The 23,366-nt window shown below is 39.6% G+C and overlaps 1 protein-coding gene across 19 annotated transcripts in view; it reads right to left on the reverse strand.

Moving 5' to 3' along the window:
- Nucleotides 1-23,366, reverse strand: part of GTDC1 (glycosyltransferase like domain containing 1) — a 217,474-nt gene that overhangs the window by 117,167 nt on the left and 76,941 nt on the right. For all 19 annotated transcript variants that reach the window (XM_068407984.1, XM_068407976.1, XM_068407983.1 and 16 more), the window contains 2 exons: nucleotides 4,689-4,856; nucleotides 1,619-1,792 (listed from right to left, as the gene is read on the reverse strand). In XM_068407984.1, coding sequence (XP_068264085.1) covers nucleotides 1,619-1,792; nucleotides 4,689-4,856 — 342 coding nt within the window. The remainder of the gene's footprint in view (nucleotides 1-1,618; nucleotides 1,793-4,688; nucleotides 4,857-23,366) is intronic.

Here is a 23,366-nt window from a genome sequence, read left to right on the forward strand (position 1 = left end):
GAAGCTGTGGCTGCCCCCTCCCTGGCAGTGTTCAAGGCCAGGTTGGATGGGGCTTGGAGCACCTTGGTCTAGTGGAAGGTGTCCCTGCCTGTGGCAGGGGGTTGGAACTAGATGGTCTTTAACGTCCCTTCCAACCCAAACCAGTCTGTGATTCTATGATTCTATATAGGTACTGATCTCCACTGCCTTCCAGGCAGCCAAGTCCCTAAGAACACTGGAGGATTTTAACCCACTTGCCAAAAACATTGGTTTAAAGACTTCACTTTAGACATTGATTTTTAAACGATTTGCATCAGTGCTTTAGAATAGAAAGTTTTCCAAGATACTGAAATGCAAACCTTGCAGCATCAACATCAATAAAGTGCACGACCTCAGCTCCTGTACTAAAAATCTCTCTACCCCAAACTACCACAAATGTATATTTAGTCTTTGAAATAACTGTACGTACAAACGGGTCAGGGACAAAGATCTCTGGTACAATTCTATGGAATACACTGTAAAGGCATCAAACACTCCGCTGGTACAGGGATTCAGTGCCCCATACAGAAACAATGGTAAGCAAGCAACGATGGCTAGAAAGTGGTCAAGAATCCAGACTAGCATCTAAGGTACCAAAATACAAATAATCAGAAAGTACAAATGAAACTAGTAATAAGCTCAGCTGCTACAGGTCACTGAACAGAGTAAGCTGATGTTACTGGATTGCTTTACTACAGAGGCATGTGCAAAACTGAAGCAAACCCTGTACGGCCAGAACTTATTATCGGATCAAAAGTCGGACTCTTGCAGAGTCATTACGGTGCTTTCCATCCTTATTTCAACAAAAAAAATGTACTGAGCACTGTCTTGGCTTTAAGAGTATAATCAAATTGCAGAATCATAATCTAGTGCTGGTCCCATTGAAGCAAAGTTCCTGTTCAGTGGGAGGAGAGGCCTTTATAACAGGAAAAACAATTGTGCCAGGTTTAATCAAAAGTGAGAAGGGTCTAGCGAATGTTCCCTTTGAGCCACATAACCCACCGCTAATTTCAAGACGGGCTCTGAAACGAGGGTAATAAAAAACGTCCTTCAGAGTAACCGGGGAAGAGCAAAGAGCAACAACTGCTGCAGCTCATGCCAACAGCTGCAAGTCAGCTCCCTGCTACGGGGATGCTTTCTGCCTACCTGGAAAGCCATAAAAGAAGAGGTAGGGGAGGGAGGAGGAATAAAATCCCACCGCAACACACCGAGGGAAATATAGCTTCTTGACTACAGGCTTATCACTTTTACTGCTCTCTAGCATTTCTTTCTCCTCCTTGACCTCCCCTGTACAAATATATACAGAGCTGAGGAGCAGGCAGCTCCTTAAAGAGTAAAACAAGTGGGAAATCACTAAAACAAGTGGGAAATCACTCATCCTGAACAACAAAAGTTTGTACGACACATGCTAAGGACAGGCTCAGCAGATCAGACGCTGCTGAATAGCCTCTGATTACTGAAATACATTTATCAATTAGGGGATTTTGCATATTATCAAACTCTTTCATTAACGATGCTTTAGCTGATTAGTTAGAACGTCACCATAAATAGAGAGTTTTGACAGGCTGGAGGCAATTTATGACGTGGAAAATGTACTGACCTGCTCACATCAGGAAACCTGACTGGAAAATAAAGAACTTGGCACTTGGGTCTGATTATTTTTTCCAAATCCTTAGGTCTGTGGTCAGGAATCAGCTTCATAAATTTTCCGATGGATGTAAGAAACGATTCCATATTAAAAGCAGAGTTGAACACCACAACATCAGCAACCAAACTGTAAAAAGTGGTTAAGATTAATGAATGTACTGCTGCTGCAAAAGGAACAGAAAAGTTTTAAGTGCAGTGGAAAGAGGATACATAAACAAAAGGTGCAAGTGGAACGCTAACTAAAATCAGCCTTTTCACGTGAATTGGCAGTAGCATATGTATCTTAATTAGAAATGTCTTGATTTCTGTCTATTCACTCTGAAATATTAACTTTTTTTAAGTAATAAATTATTATTATTAATCTAAAGGAGCACATCCTATTCTGTCTGTGGATCCCTTTTTATTCATAAAACAGTAAAAAAATATTACTGCCATTATCTCTTAAAAGCATTATAAACAGGTAAGGCCCACTGTAATATAACTTTTGTAGAAGTAAACTTGGAAGAAAATGAAAATACCTTAGAAATAACCCTTCGCACTGAAGGACAACTTACCTTTGGTTAACCTACCTTTGACTACGTCTGTCAGGTAGCAGGATACTAGAGAAATAGAATGTTATTTTAACCTATGATTACATAATCCTAATTAAAAGTATATTCATCAAATATATATATTATATATATTAAAAATACATAGCACACAGTACCAGAAAAGTTTGAAAAAATTTGGCATGTTAATGCACTGTTTTGTTCCTTAGTGCTGTGTTTTAAAATCAATCAGATCAATAATTTTCAGGTGTAGTTAAATGATAACTTAGGTATTATTTCTCCACTTAGAGTCAGCCTGGAGAAAACGAGAAACTATCAAAAAAACCCTGAAATATCTGGAAGTTTATCCTGGAAGTGCTGACACAATCTTAGCTACACTGGCAAACACTCAACGCTAATGGAGGTAAGCAATGCTTTATGGCTGGTTGGTTTTCCCAATATGTTATATATTGGAATACAGACCTATGGGTCATAAGATACATTGAGGACATGCGTTCATAAGTCACGGGGCTGGTGAAAAGTATATTTGAGGTGAGAGGCTGTCATTCATCCTCACTGCATCTCTCTGCTGTCTGGTCAAGAGAGAGAACTGATACTGCTCACCAAAGCAGCAGGAGTCAGCAGGAAAAGAAAAAAAAAAAGAAAAAACCAACATTAGAGAGAACTAATCCTTTTCAAGCAGGCTGCAGGAGCCAAAATGATTTCTGGAATCCCACCCTCGTCCCCACCTATGGCTTTTAACCCATCGGTCTCCTTGTTTTCATACAAACGATCCAGTCATCTTTTCTGCACCAATTTACAGATGACATGAGACAACGCCCGTTTCTTCGCTGGTCTCTGACATGTAGCAAAGGCTCCAACACCATCATCTCTGCTTCTCCTGTGCATGAGGTCTCATCTGCCCAAGTTTTTCCTAGAGGCTCTGCCTAACACAGGCAAATTAGAAAGATCCTGTTACCCTCACTGCCTGAGCAGCTGAAAGGAATCTCAGCCATCACAGAAAAATATGATTTTATTACATAAACTCTACAGAACCATTAGGGGGAAAAAAAAAATTCTCTTTCTTAATGATTCAAAGCACCAGCCTGAAGATTCAAAGTGCTCCCATTTCAATCGTCTCCAAAACCTCTACACAAAGCTGGAAAGATTCACATTTCTAGAGTTACTATCAGATTTGGAAGATGGGAAGATGGCATTTCTTTGCAGGTGGCCACTAGGTAGTTACAAACAGTACAGAGCAGATAGCTTCTATCTGCTGGGGTTTCTGCAGCAACAAAGAGGGAAGATGAATATTATATAATTACATGGAGAAGCTACTGGAGGCTGGAGGAGACAGAATAGAGCATCTATAGACATAATCTTTTTTTTCCTAATAGAAGATACTTTTATTATCTTAAAAATGCTTATTTTAAGGATAATGTACACCAGCTTACAACAGATGTGTGAAAAATAACTGCCATAATAAAGCAAAACGTATACACAAAAAAATACTCCTTGCCCCAGTGCCAAAAACCACATCTTTTTGTTAGAAAATCTGATGACGTCTGCTTCTGTTTTCAAAACATCTTTCACTGTATTCTCCCCATCTTTACTGCCTGGTAGGTGGAACATGCTGCAAATGCAGCAGCAGAAGCAGCTACAGAATGACCAGTGTATACACAGATCATCATTTCAGAAATGTCAATATCAACTAGCTTGTATTATAAAGATGCAAAAGCTTAACTTGCACGTTAAAATGCTCAATCCCTCTTCCTAATAATTCTCCTACTAACAGATAGGTGAGAAAGATCATGTAAGTGAATTTATTTCAGTTCAAAACAACTGAGTTTTGCTGTTTCACTTCGGTCTGTACAGTGCCTAACCACAAAGCTTTTCAGTGTTGCTGTTATTAACTTCTTTCATTAACTCAGATTCGAGAAATACATTTGTTTTTAGCAACAATAAAGGAGCGCAGCCTTTAAAACGTCTGGGTATTTTAGCACTGCACAATTTCTGAATACTAGATGAAAGAAATATAAGGATTTATCTGGTATGTTTACTGCCCTCTCTTCTCAAGAAAAGTGCTGCAGTACATTTTAATTTCTGTTTATTTCCCTAAAACCCTCTATATAATTTCAGTTGGATGCAGTAAAAGCCACAGCCAAGCAAGAGCTGATTAGCTGCAGCTTTGCGAAGCATCCATGAAAAAAAACATCTCGCTTACGGCCAAGACACAGGTCAACATCCACACCACTAACGGGTACGCCATGGAAGCCCAACACAGCACTGGTGTACGCAATAAATTGAGGTGAGTTTGTAGAGCAGATTATTTCTGCCACAGCAGTTTTATCAGCCTCTCTTCGGGACTCTGTTGGCACCTCGGTTTGCTACAGGGTCATCATCTATACGGAGGACGACTCCTCAGGCTTATGAGGCTGCAAGGCTGTAGACAGAAGGACATCTTAAATAACACGGAGTGGTGCGAGAAACACCTACCATGAAAGGATCTGGTTGTATCCATACTGAAAATCCCTTTCCTGGCATTTCTGGACAGGATATGCCAATTGATTCTCGTGGAAGTAGAGGACCTTTTTCAATTTGCCAAGGTCAGGGCGGAGGGCAGCGAGTTCAGCCAGGTTAAGCACCGAGCTTGCAAAGAGGATCCTGGAAGACAAGGAGAGCAGTGTTTACTGTGTGTGAGCACGCTTGCAGGGGTCACCCCTGCCCCTTCTCCCCCCCGCCCCCCAAGAAAAACATAGTCCCTATAGGGACACATCAATAGCTAAGCCTTAATACCATGTAGCAGCATTCGAAGTTTTGATCTCTTAAAAAGCAGCTGCTAAGAACCCAACTAGAAAAGCATCGAATCTCATTGGTCTTCCCAGCTCGGTTACAGAGAGATGCAAAATAAAAAAAAAGCTGGATGGATTTTATTGAAAAAGGCAAGAAAAGCTGTATCTGAAGGACAAATGGAACAAAGATAAGGCTGACTAGGGAATACTTTGCTTGCCAGTTTCATTACACTTTACTTCTTTATGCAACCAACTACTAAAATTCAATATACGAGCGGGAATGGCACATGTTCATGTTATGACATAAACCCTCTTGATTTATGCAGTGCACTTATCTAGTATAGTCTATTTCTCTTTTTTTTTTCCCCTCACTCTTTTTCTGTTTTATTTTCACATTTTTATTAGGTATCCTCTACAATGAAATGTTATTTCTACCCTCGTGCCCCAGGACTGCCGCAGCACTCCTGCTATTCCACAGCCTACAACGCCGCACGCATCCTTCAATCACACAAAGCAGGCACAAACACCACTAACAAGCTGCTATCTGAGCCTTGTGTAACTTACCATGCTATCAGAAAATCAGCGTATTTACATGTGTAATACGAACTTGTGACCCTACTGTAAGCAGTGGCAGATTTCCCTGCATTTCACCAAAAACATGCGAGCATCTCCTGTCCCTCTGCAGAGCCGTACACGTTTGTGTTATACATTTCTCATCACAAGGGATTAAAAAAAAAACAAACCCCGAGATCAGGTATTTATTGCACATAAAACATTAAGCTTTAATAAATTACTTCTCAACATAGCATGTTTCTGACTTTTTTTTTTTGCTATCCACCATTTTAGTGGTTCAGATTCAGAACTGATTTATGCAATGTTTAATTCTTTTAAAATTTTTCCTATTCTTTATCCTATTTTATTCCCATTCCTCCTATTTTTATATGGATTTTGTGTTCAAGATTACTGCCAAACCGACATCACTAGTATTATAAACTGGATGCTGCCTGTCAACTTTAAAACTCCTGAACTTCCCCAAACATCCGTATATATCATATCATCACCTACGCTAACACACACCCTTCTTTGATAATCTGTATCTACAGAACAAACACTTCCTAGAGAACAGATCCTGTATCCATCTTCATCAACCTGAGTCAATGCTAATCTGAAAGGCTTACGAAAGCAAGAGATGAATGTTATTGCCTTGTTCATCAAATATTTGATCGTTCTAAAGGGACTGTCAAGCAGAATGCCAATTAAGACACGAGTTCAGGTTTATTACGAGACATACTAAGAGTTAAAAATAGTTTTACGTAAGTCATCACTTATTTGTCACGAAGAGTAATAACCTCTGGACCTCCCAATGACCTGGGTGCCAGACTCCAAGCAGAGGCAGGAAAGCTTCCTACGGGCGACGCGATACCCCTGCTCAGAGACGGTTGTGAGTTTAGTGCTAGAGTGACGAAGACAAATACAAACCATACATCAAACATTACAAAAATGAGATTAAATAGTTGCTTGGCAAAATTTTGGCTATTTCTGGATTGCATCAGAGCTTCTCCTTTGCTGATTTTTCAGAAAATCTTTTTGCGATGAGTTAGGAAGAAAACTGAATTGATGCAGGACAGCGTCTGTGAACCTGCCTGCGTCTAAAGGAAGAGAGGGGAAAAAAAGAGATGGCACATTGGGATTGAAAACACGGGAAGTGGCACAGAACTCGACACAGAAGCAAGAGTGGGAAGAGCAGACAGTGGGGGTGCCAAGGTTAACGTGACCACTGGAGAGAAAAGGGCAACGGGGAGCACGACGAGAAATGAGATCCAAGATCTAAGCTTGGGCAAAACCGTGTAGCTCTGAAATACCTGAACTCGCTCAGATGGACAAAGGAATAACTAGGAGAAGAATATGAAAAAAAGATGGTTATAGCCACAGGAAAGGAAAACAGTGTTTGCAGTACCGGCTTAAACAAACCGGCAGATTCAATAGCATCATTAGAGAGAGCTGGAGACTGGCTTCTAGCAGGGCAAGAAAGGCCAAAACCTTGGAAAGCTTGCAAGAGGCAGACCCAAATGTCCTCTCCTGTAAATGGGAAGCGATAAGACTCAACTGATTGCTTATCACTGCCCAGCTCATCAATAAACTGGCGTCAAGAGAAAACAACCCCATGCAGCACTACAGGCTGGGGGAAGAGTGGTTAGAAAGGGGCCCGGCAGAAAGAGACCTGGGGGTGTTGATCGACAGCTGGCTAAACATGAGCCAGCAGTGTGCCCAGGTGGCCAAGAAGGCCAATGGCATCCTGGCCTCTACTAGGAATAGGGTAGCCAGCCGGTCTAGGGCAGTGATCGTCCCTCTGTACTCAGCACTGGTGAGGCCGCACCTTGAGTACTGTGTCCAGTTCTGGGCCCTGCACTTCCAAGAAAGATGTTGGGGTGTTGGAGCGAGTCCAGAGGAGGGCGACCAGGCTGGTGAAGGGTCTGGAGGGTCTGACCTATGAGGAATGGCTGAGGGAGCTGGGGTTGTTTAGCCTGGAGAAGAGGAGGCTCAGAGGTGACCTTAGTGCAGTCTACAACTACCTGAAGGGAGGTTGTAGCGCAGTGGGAGTCGGCCTCTTCTCCCAGGCAACTAGCGATAGGACAAGAGGACACAGCCTCAAGCTTTGCCAGGGGAGGTTCAGGTTGGACATTAGGAAGAACTTCTTCTCAGAAAGGGTCATTAGCCATTGGAATGGGCTGCCCAGGGAGGTGGTGGAGTCACCATCTCTGGATGTTTTTAAGAAAAGACTGGACATGGCACTTAGTGCCATGGTCTAGTTGACATGGTGGTGTCAGGGCAATGGTTGGACTCGATGATCCCAGAGGGCTCTTCCAACCTGATTGAATCTTTGATTCTGTGATTCCATGATTACCAGCAAATTTACGTTTAGAGCCTGAAATAACACTGCTTTCATTTCTTACAGCAAAAAAAAAAATAAAACCATTTAAGCGGCAGTATTATTAGAAAACACCCTTCCTGATTTGCTTGCATTACTTTACAGCATTTCCAGAATTTAACCCAACAAATATAAGATGCTCTTAGACTTGTTTCTGTACCGGCATAAAAGCTGCTAACTACCAGCAATAACCAACCTCTCCGGCATTATAAGCTTAAATAACACCTGACAGCACGAGTCCCCGCGAACATGCCCACAGAGCAGCCGCGCACGTGGCTAATGGGCTCACGCAGGGCACTGGAGGATACGCTGGAGTGTATTTCCACTTAACACCTATTACAAGGGGAAGAAAAGAAAGTTTATTATAATGTAACATGCAACATAAATACATGTCAGTTGTCATTCCGCGTGACATCAACTCTCATTTTACCTCGGGTTATTATTTAAGTAATAAATCCTAACAAGGTGAGTTTATCATCCCACCGAGTGTATCCGGGAGGTAGAGACACAAGGTGATGGCAAGAACGCTCGAAACATGATAATTCCTGACAGCTGCTGCTTGAGCACAAGTTAAATTGAACAGTTTATCTCAGCATAAAGATGTTATAAGGTTTTATGTTTAATTTAAAAAAATTAACATAAAACCCAGAGAAAGCAGAGTTAGGCAATCTTTCACAAACATGACATACTACAATCACTGTATAAGCTGGATTAGTACTTATTACCATGCTACTAGAGAATTAAGCTGTTTTTAGACCACCAAAGAGCTTTAAATTGCAACTTTTGTCTCTGTAAGAGAAACCTATATTTAAAACGTCTGCTAAATTCAAATTAACAGCTACATCATTAACTCCCCATCTCACCCCCCCCCACCATTTCAACTGCTATTATGGTATTCTTATCTAGACCTATCAACGCTACAACATATAATATATACAGTTCTCTTCAATAAATAGTGTGTGAATCCTCACAAAACCTGCGTTGAAGGTCACATTTCTAACGCCACTGCCCTAGCTCTCCTCCCCGAAATACCCCCAAGTATTTGTCTGTGTTACAAATGACCTTCTTCCACCGAGCAGGACCATCACCACGTGCCGTAGCATCGCTGCCTTGGAGGCTGGCCAAATTTCAGGGCCACCATCCACACAAGCTCTGGTCTTACACTAAGCTCGTGCTTAATCTGAATCACTTAATAGTCCTTCTGACTTCTGAGGAACTACTTATGTGAATTAAGTTAAGCATGTGCTTAATTCATACAAATATTCATGGGAGGGAAGCTGACCGTGCTTGCAGGTTCAGAGCCACGATGTGTCTGGAGAATGCTCTGACCTTTGCTGTTGTCTTTCCCATTATTTTACACCAAAGGACTGAAAAGCAGTAAAATATAAAAACCTTTACTTTTTTTTTAATTACCAGCAGACAAAATGACTAATATAGGTTTCCATTTATATCAAGCAAATTATAAAAGTAAAGGTGCTAAAGTATTTTTATTTTGCTTTATAAATCTTCTTTGTGTCACGTACCCATGATTTACTCTTTTATGGCATTGCCCTAAATCTTTCAATTAAATTCCCATGCAACTTAACTAAAAACACATTTTGCCTTCCCCTTGGGAGACCACACAGGGCATATTTATGTATCTACGGATATGGAGGCAGAACTCGCCAATTCAGCAGGCTTACAGCACAAAGACAGTTTAAAACAGGACCTGATTTGTACTGGAATATTCCCTCTGTCTGGCAGAAGCTCTGCCAGCACGAAGGACTGACGGACACGGCCACCAAATGCAGCACGTGTAACCCAGTTCTCCCTGGAAAATAAGGAATACTGTAGGGTATGATTCTGTAGCAGCAAGAGGGACTCTCCTGCGCTGCAAATGAAATCCAAGGCCATAAATCTCTGCTGCAAAACAACTACATCTGCAGTAAAATGAGTTTATGATTGTAGATCTGGCAGTCCCAAGAAGAGGTATGAGCACTCCTCATGTGCCAGGTGCAGTATTATGATAAAACAGTTAGGTCTGGACATCACTACAAATAGGAACATATTAGGGGGACACAGGTACTGAAAAACAGGCTGTTCATCAGATGACACTGACTGAACCGACATTCATCCATCCTTCAGGAGGGGAGCGTGATGCTGGAAGAAGTGTTTTTGCACCAATCTAGAACTACAACCTTGAGCACTTGGAGGCATCAAATCCCACCGTACTTCTCACAAGGCACTGACCGCTTTGGTCTTGCCAAGCCCCAAATTCTACCGTATCGACAAGTACATTTGTTTTTCCTGAAATTCCAATCATCAGGCCTAATGTCCTATAGCAGAGTCTAAGCACTCAAGATTTCTACCCCAAATACAGTTTTATTCTGGGCACGGTTCTTGTGCACTCAGCAGAGCCAAGTCCGGGTGCCACCGGAGACCACGCAGGCACTACGACCCAGGAAATACTCATCGATAACTGTAAAACACAGAACGCAGTCACACCACTGCTGATGGCTGCATTTTCTCCAGTTGATGAGAAACCAACCAAAATTTCATAGCAAATAACAGGAGTCGTCAGGGGAACCATTTGCAGTGAGATTAGGAGCAGCTCACCCTCCTGGTGAAGGCAAGCAGGGTTGGGATAAGATGTACTGAACATTGCTCTGCTGAGTTGCCTCCTTAAAGGTCAAGGAAAAGACAAGAGGTATGACCATAAGAGGTATGACATCCACCTTGAGAAACAAGGACTTCAAAGACAGTGGTGTCTTCAAGCTCCTCAAGATCAAACCTGAGGGCTTTGGCTCCTCCATCATACAGTTTCCTTGATTTCAACCCAGCAATTCAGACAAGTCCATGGATTTGGCTTTAAGTTATTTTTCAGATATAAACTGTATATCAAATAGCATTATTAATGCTTGGAATGCTAAACAGACTAGTTATTTTTGTTTATTATTACACACATTTTTATACGATCAGCTTGCAGAAAGTTGCATTTTTATCACTAGACCAAGAACACACAAATTGCCATCAGATATAAAATGCTTTTCCATTTCCCATTAAACAATAGATGACTCTGAATTTCTGAACAATAAATACTAATAAGTGATAATTTATTACTTATTATACTGTATACTGTCATATTAACAATAATTTTTTGACATGGAACGTACAAATGTCAAAAATTCTTATAGATATCCTAATATATATCTCATAAATTAAGGTTTTCTAGATAGAGCATAATTTGAAATGCTTACAGAAATAATTAAATCTTACTATTTTAACATTCTTTATTTTTCAGAACAGATCACAAGGGTTGTCACACCTTTCATCTTAATTAGGCCTGGTGTTTGTCTTATTTGTTATGTACTTTCATAAATGTTTACAAATATTAATGGTAAAGAAAAATACTTTTTCCTCTTGCTGTAATTACTATATGTACATATATTATACAGTGATAAATACCCATGGCTGCTACCAGCGCAATAGTTTTGGATTTGGGGTTTGCCTTGTATGTTAAAATGCCATAGAAATGAAGAGCTGGTTTTGAACTCATACTGCCAATTCTTTTTTTTGATATTTTTATTTAAAAATACCTCCTCCCTCACCTTACACTATATTATTTTGGATTATAATTGAAATTCCTGTCCCTCCTGTGACAAACCTTAGTTATGTTTTCCAAAAGAATTTACTGCCCAGAAATCAAATGCGTTTTCCCCTTCTTCGTATATACCATAACCCAAAAAACCCTCTAAACCCTCTGCATGGACATCTCCTCTTTGACACAGCTGGAGTAAAAGGGTCTGTGTTTTCAGCCCCACTATTGCATGTCCCACCCTTCCCCAGGATTTTCAGACCTCTGTTAGGTAGAATTTTTGAGAACCTCCTGCCTCAACCTGCTGACCCCACTGATGTTATCCAGCAAAACTACAATGGGGCTGAAGTTGAGTAATAGCAAATCTCTCACCTTTAAAATATTCAAGAGGTTACATAAATGTATTATTTCATTTGTAAATTATTTGGGTTCTCTCTCAACTCCTTCCTATCCCTCCGAATCTTTATTTCAACCAGCTGATCAGAATATTTAACGTACAATCAAATCTCAGAATCCGATTCTGGGGCCAGATCCCCAGCTAACACAATTGGTTAAGAACTAGCCTTAAACACTTACCACTATTTTTGATGACCTTTAACTCAAAAAGATACCGAAAAGGATGTGAAAACAGTTAATCAAAACTACTTTTCTATTCAACGTCAGGAAGTAAACTTGAAAGAGACTCTCTCACAGACCAGACTTGGAGACTTTTGAGGGGGATGCATTTTGTTTGGATTGCTTTGGTTTTTAGGCAACGACACTGAAGCTTCTTGAATTTTATTAAGTGTGTGGGACTATTTTTTTCCCCTGATTTGTAATTAAATTTGGCTTCAATTAATTACTGACAGATGCACATTTTTACTTCAGTGGCCAAACTGTTCACCATGGGCTACATCATCCTCTCTGTTTCCACAACTGGAGAGAGGTCGAGACCAAGCAGCTATAGCTGCCGTGATGGGAGGAAGGAGAAAGCCATGAACCCACATCATCTTCCTCGCTCAGATTTCACACCGTCAGCATCAAACAATGAAGCGAAGGCATCTTATTAGAGCAGAACATAAGCAAATCAGAATAACCCACTAGTGAAAAGTAGCCATTGCTGGATGATCTATGAGAGATGTATGGACTAACTCCACTCAAATAGGTGTCCCTGCCAATGGCAGGGGGTTGGGACTAGATAACCTTTGAGGTCCCTTCCATCTCAAACTATTCTATATGAATATATGCTATGACAGAGCAAGAAAAAGTAAGAAGAAAAAGAAAAGACAGTGTCTGAAGGCAACAAATTCACCAAGGGTAAATACACAGGATGTAGTGATACACAGCAAAAAGACTTTTTTAAAGAAAGACTTGTAAAACTGATGTTCTACTCAATTAGGTAACATTTAAAGAGCATTATTTGTTGTTTTGAAGTCTGCAAGACAAACATGTCAAATGACTGGCATAAAAAACACAACATGCCCAAGAGATTGTAGCAACATGGAGAAGTCCTAAGGCTACACACACCACCCCTACTATTCAGTAGCAAATCTGAACAACAAACTTTGAGGACCACTACTTCACATCATCTGGTGTCAGTCTGGATCCAGGATGACACAGAAAAGACAGTTAATGTCATGGATATATGGACCTCACTGCAAGCGAGATTGATTTATAGCACTGAAGGGGAATCAAACTCTGTGCAGCAGAGACTCACCAAAATAGCAAGAGTTTCCTTTAAAAAGCCTTATGTGAATAGATGCTCGAATGAATGAATGGCAAAGTAAAACAATGGCTGATTTTCCTTTATTTTAAAAAGTTTTGACAAACTCAAATCTTCTCCCAATTTCCAGGTTTACACATTTTATATTTTAAAACAACAGAAGCCCCACTCTCTTTGCACCATCGCAGAGACGATGAGCAGGGTCTTAGCAGACCAGTTAGCAGTTTTACATTTCAAGTGCCCCAAAAATCCTGTTCTCCAAAACATTTCAGGCTGTTTTGTATGTTGCTTTATGCACCTGGATATCTAAACACTTTTTTACGAATTGGAAGACTATCACTAAAAGGAACTTAGTTTTCTTAGCAAACGGATTTCACTTCTTTCTTATATCCCATGGCTCTGATTTCATCTCGCCCAATCTATAAACATCAAGTCCTTTAAAAAAATATTTGTGGAAGCTAATGCTCTTACAGCTGATTTTCCCAAAAAACTCCCACTCCAGAGCATCAACCCAAGGCATAACTACTACTGCCTACGAATGGGGACCTCAGGAAAAGCAAGATTCTTCCCAGAAAACTAATACAGTCCTCGAAAAAACTCAGACTGTCATAAAACCTGAGCAGCTGGCAACTCTGTCACCATGAAGTATCCATATGGAAGACCGAGATGTGTCAAACTACCCAAAACGAGTTTGGATATTGCAGAAGATGGAATAAATAATTCAGTATCTTCAACACTTTCAACAGCAGGTAGTAGATATGCTACCTGCTTCTACAACGTGCCAAAATGTAACATGCGAGTGAGAGCAAGCGAGCGAATGCGAGTATCTCCAACCTGTTTTCATGAGGATATTTTGCTCGAGGAACTTCTCTCTTTAGAGGCATATGATCCGTATCAGATGTTTGTCAGGAGCAGGCAGCACTACAGAACATTAGGAATAACTTAGTGATTTTAATATATACTCAAAGTGCACACTCCTTCAGATACACATATAAAAAACGTACCTTAATCAAATATTACAAAAAAATAAGGAAAGTGCAAATATTTCTCACAACTGCCCTTCACACTTCTACAATATTTGTTGCTGTGGCACAGTGGCAGCTTTCCTGCCATAATATACCCTGAGCAAACTATTCAATGCGATCAGTGAACTGACATCAGAACTACAATTCAAATGTTCTGCTCTGTGTTCATGCAACAGTTCAACCATAACACTACATTGTGCAGTATTAATCTTCTTCCTTCTCTTCCTATGAGAAACAGCCACCCATTGGTGCATAAAGGTACATCCTGTGTACTTACAGAAGATAAAGTGACACTTCTGTTCCCTAAGAAATTAAAATAAGACTATTTAATGCTTAAGAGCTTCCAGACCTGTGTATTTAATATCTGTATCTATGTAATAAACTAAATGAGAAAGTGCCATCAGAAGAGACATCACAGCATACTAGCCAGAAGTCTCCAGGAGAGCAGTGGCTCTCTGATTTGCATATTTAGGTCAAAATCAAATATCATAACTATTTCTGAAATAGCAGCATGGGACAACATGAGCTACTCACTAGCCCCGAGTGACCGTGACCACTGCAACAACTTGCTGGGCATTCAACGCTGCTCCTCCAGCATCTCTTGCACGTAGAAGGTGATGCTCAGTCACCGAGACCACAAAAAAGGAGGCTGCAGGAGAGCCCCACTTACAGGTAGGTACCGGAGGTCCAAAGACGTGGTTGATAAATATCTCTACGTGGAGATATTTATCAACCAGCACCTCCACCAAAACCATGGGGACAGCCCGTAGACCAATATTCAAAAGATTAATAATGAAAAATCCAGTCTTTGTGTATTACACACTATTTTCAGGCACTAGACCTGCTTACTAGATGTTTTAACTCAAAGCCCGTACTCGCTACCAGATTTGAACAATTACACCGAAATGGCTGAACAACCGACTGAAGTGAGATTTCAAAGAAGTGAGACAAACGCTCTCCTGCAAAATTCAAAAGCTGCCAAACATATTTCATCAGACTTTCAAAAAATAATTGTTTTGTCTGTTCTGAATTAAGCTTTAAGTGCTTTAAGAGAGGTTTCTCTACAAACATGGCTAAGGATCACAAAGGGGAGCATTTGGATTGAATGCAACCCTTCAGTCATATATTTATTTAATAAAACTTGCATCATGCCTGGCATATACCATAAGCTGTTTTATTCCCATTTACACTTAAAGTGTAATCCGTATTGATGTCCTATCATTTTATTTCACGTGTTATTGTAACAGGCCTCTATCTATCATTCCACCAGCAAAAGAAAAGGAATAAAAAGGTCTCAGCTTCGGAGCTTGAGCAAGGCAATTTGGAGCTCCTGACAAGGGACATCAGGATCAACACAAGAGCAGAGACATAGAGGAGAGAATTCAAAGAAAAAGAGAATGTGCTAAAATTGTGAGAGAATTTGACAGTTCTGAAACTGAAGCCTTTTGCCCATTTTTTAAACTGTCTCCAGCTCCTGGCTGAGAGTTTTGCAGGGTTAACAACCACACTAGTCATTTACAGTCACGTTAAAGTCAATTTTTACAACATGGATGCGTTCCCCGAGTAAGCAAACTGAACCCAAATGCTGCAGCGTTTTGAGATTTTTTCCCCACATAGAAAAATCCAATAATAAAATAATAATCTACTAATAATGGTTTTAGGCTTCCAGATATTTTACAAATTATGTTTTCCCAACACCTCTCATAGGCAGCTCTGGTATCTTGAAACTTCTGAATTCCTTTTATCATTAAATAAAGCATCCAGTGCTGAATGCCCATTACTCCCCAGTAACATGCAGGAGAAATGCACACCTCTGGGGTTGAAGTCACACATAAAATGAGCAGAAGAATACTCTAGATGCTTTCTAATCTTTAAGATGAAGAAACTGAGGCGAAAGCGTGCTTATCGAGGGCCACAAAGAGAACCAGGGCCACCGTGAGAACTCAGGAGCACAAGCCAGAGTTGAAGATAAGCAAGTGCCACAGTCTTGTGATTTAATCAACTCATATGATCACGTCATTGGCTACATATCTTACGGACCCTGCTCACCACACTACCTGACAGATGTCCCGAAATAAAATGTTATCTTCATGAGACCGTACATAGTGATGCAGTATTTTCAGATATCGCATTTTAAGGCACAGACATGTATATGTACATGTTCCCACGCATGCACACACATATACAACACAACACACATATATACTATATACATATATATTTTGTGCACTTCTATCAAATTCTACCAGAAAACTGTGAAGCATTCTGAATTAAGCTATTTAAACTGTGGCCAGGGAAATTGCTGACAACAGCTAATTTGTTATTGGGAAAAGTTTGTGTATCTCCGTCACAGAAACTTAAATATCTGTTCAAAGTGGCTGGTCGACCAACTTTCCTATCTGCAAAAACTGAGCAAAGTCACATAGTTTTGGTTAAGGTCTCTAAATAACACCATTTTTCCAGTGATGCCTTTGGACTGCACGTAAAACCTTTCAGGGGCTCCTGAAAAGGAAACTTTACTCAAGCTGTTTGACAAGACTGGAGATGTTCTTTGGAAAGCATTTCCAAGAAAAGTTCTGGAGCACTGGTAGCTGTACAATCATATGGGATTAATTTTCTGTATATATCTCTATATATTGCTGGAAGAAACAAATTAACTTCAAAATTCAAAGATCTTTATACAGCCCTGTGCTCTTAGGTACAAATATTTAAGTAAGCTCTACTTCTTGTCAAACACTGAAATGGATATTAAATTACATTATTATAGATACAAGTAGTAAAATTTCTTTTCTGCTTTCTCTGTGAGCTCCTGCATCTTGGTATTTCTTGCACTGAGCATAAAAGATAATATAGTATTATCTGTGATTTAAATTCCCGATTCTATTAAAATAATAAGTGTGTACTGGACATATAAACGCATGCCCAGAAGTCTGTGCCAGAAGTAGTCTTGCCAATATACCCCATAATGGATGACTCTACAAACTGGCTCAGGAAAACAGTATTTACCACGTTCCTTTCCCCAGCATCTTGCGATGATTTCAGGATGCCATCCATTCATTCACCTTTACTTCTCTTCTTAAAAAGAAATGAATAAACAAAGCACACAGAGGAAGGAACTTACCCATTCCAGCCCCAACTGAACCCAAAATCCCTCACTAAGCCCTGTGACCACCACCCGTACATGCTCAGCATGGCAGGAGCTACCCCAGCCTGCAGGCACACCAAGAGGGGGAAATGCTCCTTTAGGCTTCATATATAATATCAAAGAAAGGAACATATTTAGTGTTTAAAAAAAAAAAAATACACGTATATATGGGGAATCTCCCTCTCTTTCTGATGCAGGACCTGTGGAATTTGATGAGAAAGAAGCAAAACAGTAGATGAAGGATGAAAACTTAATTTCTTCTTTCCTTCTTGCCCCTGTATTTGGATAAATTACCACAGATATTAGTAGAAAGTACAAAACTAACAAGGAGCAGGGCACTAGTAAAGAATAGCAAGCCAAAATTACATCCATCAGGGTGATACAGTGCAGTGTCCTGACTGGTCCCACCACAGACCTCTTAAGGGCTACTGTTTCAAGGAAAAATTAAACACGATTACACAGAAACAGTTCAAGATTGACATTTTCCAGCTTTGTGTCATGTTACATTATTTGAATGAATCTCAACTTTTAAAAACATCAAAACACCAAAGAAAAGCAAATAAGGGCTGTAAAAAAAAACAACCCAACATTTGTATGAAATAAAATTCTTACTAGAAGCAGAAGAGCCACCCATATGGAGTATTACCAATGGTAAGAGGAAGTAACAATGTCTTTATACGATCCACTCTCTTTTTATTGCAAGATTAATATGGCAAATGCTTATTATTCTACCAGCACTTTTTACCCGTTACTTCACTCAGGTTGTGCCCTTTGGTCTTAGCCCATCCACCTCACACGAGTCACTGGATGAAGCCCAGGGTCCCAATCACCGCCGCTCTCCCAACCACACCTCCTCCAAGGTTCAGAGTCACGCAATGCAACGAGGGCTCAGCTTTATTGAAAGGATACAGCCCCGAAACTACAGAAAGATAGAAAAAAATCCTGCATATTTTTTTCCAAGTTACCCAAGAAATTCAAAGCAGCAACCACTCAACCTCCCTCTTCTCCCCACTCACAAACACTTACAGAAAGCCTGTTCTTAACCCTTCTGCACAGACAAAATCCCCTTTTATCTTCCATTTATTTTCATTTTTACCTGAAAGGCAGAAAAGAGTTGCGCTTTTATGTACAACAAACAGGAACTGGACTTTTTTTTGCAGTAAATTAGACTGTGGTCTGCTTCCACCGATGGGAACACGTACCTGAATTTCCACAAAAACAACAATTTTGCCCTCCTGATTTAAGTATGGCGTACATTTAATGTAACGTTCATCTATACATGTTCTCACTGTTTAAGAACTCGGCGCAGGTGTTATTAATAAAATAAATTTATTTTTAAAAAGGATGCTATTCTATAAGCTTTGAAGCTCACACATAGTCTAACTTAACCCAGCTTGGGCTCATCTGGTCTTTAAATGCCTTCTTTCATGTGGTCAGCCCACGAGCCATACGTACTGCTGCTCAATCACGCCACTGTACATCGTCAGCGTGAGGATGATTTGCATGATTTGCATTTCCTGTACCGTTTGAGCTTCAATGAGCTCTAAGCACCACGTACAAAAGAAACCACCGCCAAGTAATGCAAAGATTTTAGTTAAACCAGATGAGACTATTTTAGTCAGGCTGCCAATACTTGGTGGGGGCAGGGGGGGAAAAGTCTCAGGGATATCCTGTTAAATAAGGATTTATTTGGAGGGAATCTGAACGTTAGAATCATACTCTTACTTTTAAAATATAAAAGTTGTATGAATTCCTTAATTAACACGGCCTAGCAGAAAAATAATTCAGTGAGAACTTTTTTTTTTTCAATGTTCCTTAGATTTTGGCACCACATTATGTTAATAATTTATTTATTTAACAGTACCTAAATGGCTTCTGATTACATTAGTTTTCCTACTATATAAAACTAAATTAATTAAATCAAATTCACTGATCGCTGGGTAAAATTTCCCCCTACAAAGAAATCTTTTATCACAAATGATCAATAAAAGCTGATGGACAAACAACTATGATAGAAACAGCATTACAGTGGGCTTCAATGAATAAGTACTAAAGTGGGGGGAAAAAAAAAAATGCACCAGAGCCTTGTTGTTATGAAAAACAGAGACAGATGGGGAGACAGACCTATATGATGCTACAAATAGATGAATATCTTGTAAGGATTTCAACAAATGTTCTAAGACCTAGTCAAAATTTGAAAAACTACAGATTTTCTGTACTGAAGTTCACCTGAAATCCAAGCCATAATATAATCATTACAAATATTATCAAAGTTTCAAAAATAACAATAAAAATAGAGTATCCTTAAAGTCTTTATACAATCTTTTCTAGATAATGGCACAATAAATAATGCCATTTAGTACAATCCCTGTGTTAGCACGAAAAAAAAGATTAAATTTGCTGTAATAGCTACTTCAGAAATGAGGTGTATCCTGTTCCCAACTTAAAAGGTGTTAACACAAACTTCAAGTGCAATATTGTATTTTATAGTAAATCTCCCTTTAAAATGGTAAATTCAGACACTGGAAAGATTAATAACTAATAGCACGCTGATAGAGTGAACTGCACGTGACCAGCTACAGGGCGTACATCACGTATGCCTGATAGCAACCCAAGACAGTCTGTTCAAGCACTCAAGGAATCTGCATATAATCACGCTTAATAAAAACCACAGAAAAAACCTCCCGTTGCTGTCGGTTCCAAAGGACGTTCATTTTTAGAAAATTAAGTTGTGTCTTCCTTTTTCTGTATTGTTCAAATGCAACCAAATAAAAGAAGCGGCAGAAACTGTAACCGAGGGGTTAAATTCTGTCTTGAACACAAAAATTCCACTTATTTCATTGTTGTCTGCAAATATACAGTCAAGAGCAACATTTAATCACAACATGTACTTTCCACACTGTGACTGTAAGATTTAGTAATCGAAATGGCTACCATATTAAAAATGCATTCTGTCATTTTTCCACTTAGAGATCTCCTCTATAATGCTCCTATTTAAAGGTCAGCTAATTTTATTATGGAAAGTAACTAATAACCTTTATTAATTCTTAGGCTCGCAGTTTTCTAGCACATCAACCAAATAAATAATACGCTGAAGGAAGATACAATACAAACCAAGCTGTTGAATATCATCTCTACTGTGTGGGCAAGACTCTATATTTGCAATAGACAAGAGATCATTAGAAATTAAATACATGGTTTTTACTCTGGAAATTACAAAGCATGTACAGACAGAGGCTTTTCAAAGCCAGGCTTGCTGGTCCACCCCATGCTAGAAGATACTGAGATCATCGAACCAGGTGCTAAGTCCACTAATGTCCAAGCACAACCAACAATCCCAAATGTTACAGACAACTTTTTTTGGGGGGGAACATTTCCTAAATTTGCAGGACTTGCACAATATTGGAGAACACAAGAACTTTGCTTACAAACTTTTCTGCTGTCTTTGATATTTTAATGCTCTACAATCATTTTAATAAAGTTAAACACATATGTATTTGTATTTTATTCTGATGCTCTCTCTTGTACGGGAAGCATGACTAATGTTGCACACTATATAAAATGATGCAAGAACATACATTTATTAAGCATTTTTATTTTACATAAGTAGCTCAGAATGCAGCACTATTCACGATCAGCCTTTCCCAGCACACTGCTTTGGGTGAGCTTGTTCCCCAGAAACATCACTACACTTGAAACTAAAAATAGATAACTATTCTTAGCTATTTAATCATATGAGGAAAAGACACAGTTTGCATCAGTCTTCTTTAATTTACAAAATCATTCCATAACGCACCCTGCGCGTACATCATGAAGACCCCTGGCACCCAACCTCCGGGCTCGCGCACCGGCTCCAAGTGGAAGCAAAATGGGTTTTAAAAGATTCCAGCAACAATAGTCTTGTGACTAAATCAGAAACAGAAGCAGAAGTCATGAGCCAACCAGATACCTATCGGTTTCCTTGAGCTTAATCTGATTAAAGCAGGGCTCTCAAAAATGTTAAATAGAATGCCACGTCAGGGAGCAGGCAAACGATAAAAATAGTTCATAACAGGAAATCATTATTAAACCAGCATTACTCGGGTATCTGTTATGGAAATTTCCCTGTAATTTTTCAAGGTTTCCCCATATGCTTTTCTTGAGTTGCCTGTTACATTTTTTTTTTTTTCCTCAATGGCGTGTGAGTTTGAGATGTAAAAAGAAAATTATCACTGCAATTTTCCAACTATACTCTGCTCAATACCATCTCAAGTGTGTCATACATCATCTTGTCATTCACTTTAACAAGAAATCACAGAATATTCAGAGGCAGAAAATAACCCAAAATGGGCATGTGCCACTATGGTAAAAATACATTCATATATTATCACAGAGAGGAGGGGAAAAAAAAAAAAATAAAAAAAATCTTAATTTCAAGGACTTTCATAATGAAAGCATCTTAAAAATATTTAAGTGGAGGGAAAGGTTTCTATACAAAGCTGCTGGGAATGACAGGAGAGCTGTTCTAGAGTCCACTAACCAAACCTAGAAGAACAAAACTTTTGATAATATACTATCACAGATCAACCTTAATGTCCTAAAAAGCTTACACAAAGAAAATAAAATTCAGCACCTTAAAAAATAATAAAAAAATACAGGCATTATTACTAGTCTTCCTACTATTACCATCCTTCTGCCAACCACCCTCTGGATTACCGTGCCTTTAGAGCGCTCCACAGAATATGATCTGGACTTGCAGGATCTTGTCCTGCATTTAGTTACATAATACAGAAAAAGCTTTTATAAAACACCCAACCAAACAAATACAAGCACAAAAAAATACTTTTACAAGGTCTCATCTCACAAGACTAACTCCAATTAATAAAACTCTATTTTGGCACATGGAAGAGACTTCAACAAACTTTAAGTGCTACCCGCAAAGCTCCCCAGTTTCTTTTTTAAATGCCATTGGTGGAGAAAAAGAAACCATCAATCAAATTAGCTGTTTTTTTCATTGAAAACAGGCTTTTCATCTCTAATGATGATTCAGGCTTCCCCGAAGAAAAGTCATGATTTAGTTGAACGTTGATGAGCTGGCTTTTCAGCAGAAGGACACCCAACAGGCACTGCTCACCTTCCCGATGGCCCCTTCACCCAGCTGCCACCCCACCGCTACGCATGGATACTCAAAACACCAGCAGGTTTTTAAATTTTAAGTCAGACTCAGAATTATTTGCCATTGGCACATCGTAAGACAAACATGACATGGGGGAACAAAGAGGTACTTCACAGAGACATATCTAGATGGAACCAGAGGTGGTCTTTAATCAAACTCCAACTGCTGCTCACCTAAAACCCAAGAGTGACAAGGCACCAGAGGAATAATGACAATTTTTAAAGACAGTAGAGTCACCATATATTTTGCAAGTGTCTTCTAAGACCTTCTGGATTTTTGTCCTGGGCCTTGGCATATTCGTCCTGCGATAGCCAAGCTGTATCTGACTCAGCATGAAAGAGAACACACATCCTATCTACAGCAGTGCTTAAGCCTTATAATAAAGAGTCTTCCAAGAGCACTCGTATCTATTCTTCTTAATATCCCTCCCATATTAACAAATTATTATCTAATACAGGGAGTAATCAGCTCATGGTCTTACTACAGTCATCCTCTTTGACAAAGCAAGGGAAAAAAAACCCAACTGTGAAAGAAAGTCAAGGTTCAAAACATCCACGTTTATTGAGATCAACGCAAATTTATTTAGATCTCAATGCAACAAGACCAAGTGCTGTCTCTTGATACACGAATATCTATCTGCTGGTAAATTTAAAGCCCGTATTTCTGCAGTGGGCCTCTACCAGGGCACACGCAACGTGCGCGAAGGATTCACAGCCTGAAATGCTAGAAGAGAAGCTGGCGACAGTTAAACCAGAACTAGTTTTAACGTTAATTTTAATGTTTTACCATGCCAGAACATGGTGAAACACAGCAATTTCATGCTGTCCTGCCATCAGAATTAAATAGCTTCCT

This window comes from Nyctibius grandis, chromosome 9, assembly GCF_013368605.1.
Source record: "Nyctibius grandis isolate bNycGra1 chromosome 9, bNycGra1.pri, whole genome shotgun sequence".
In the NCBI taxonomy this organism is placed as follows: Eukaryota; Metazoa; Chordata; class Aves; order Nyctibiiformes; family Nyctibiidae; genus Nyctibius; species Nyctibius grandis.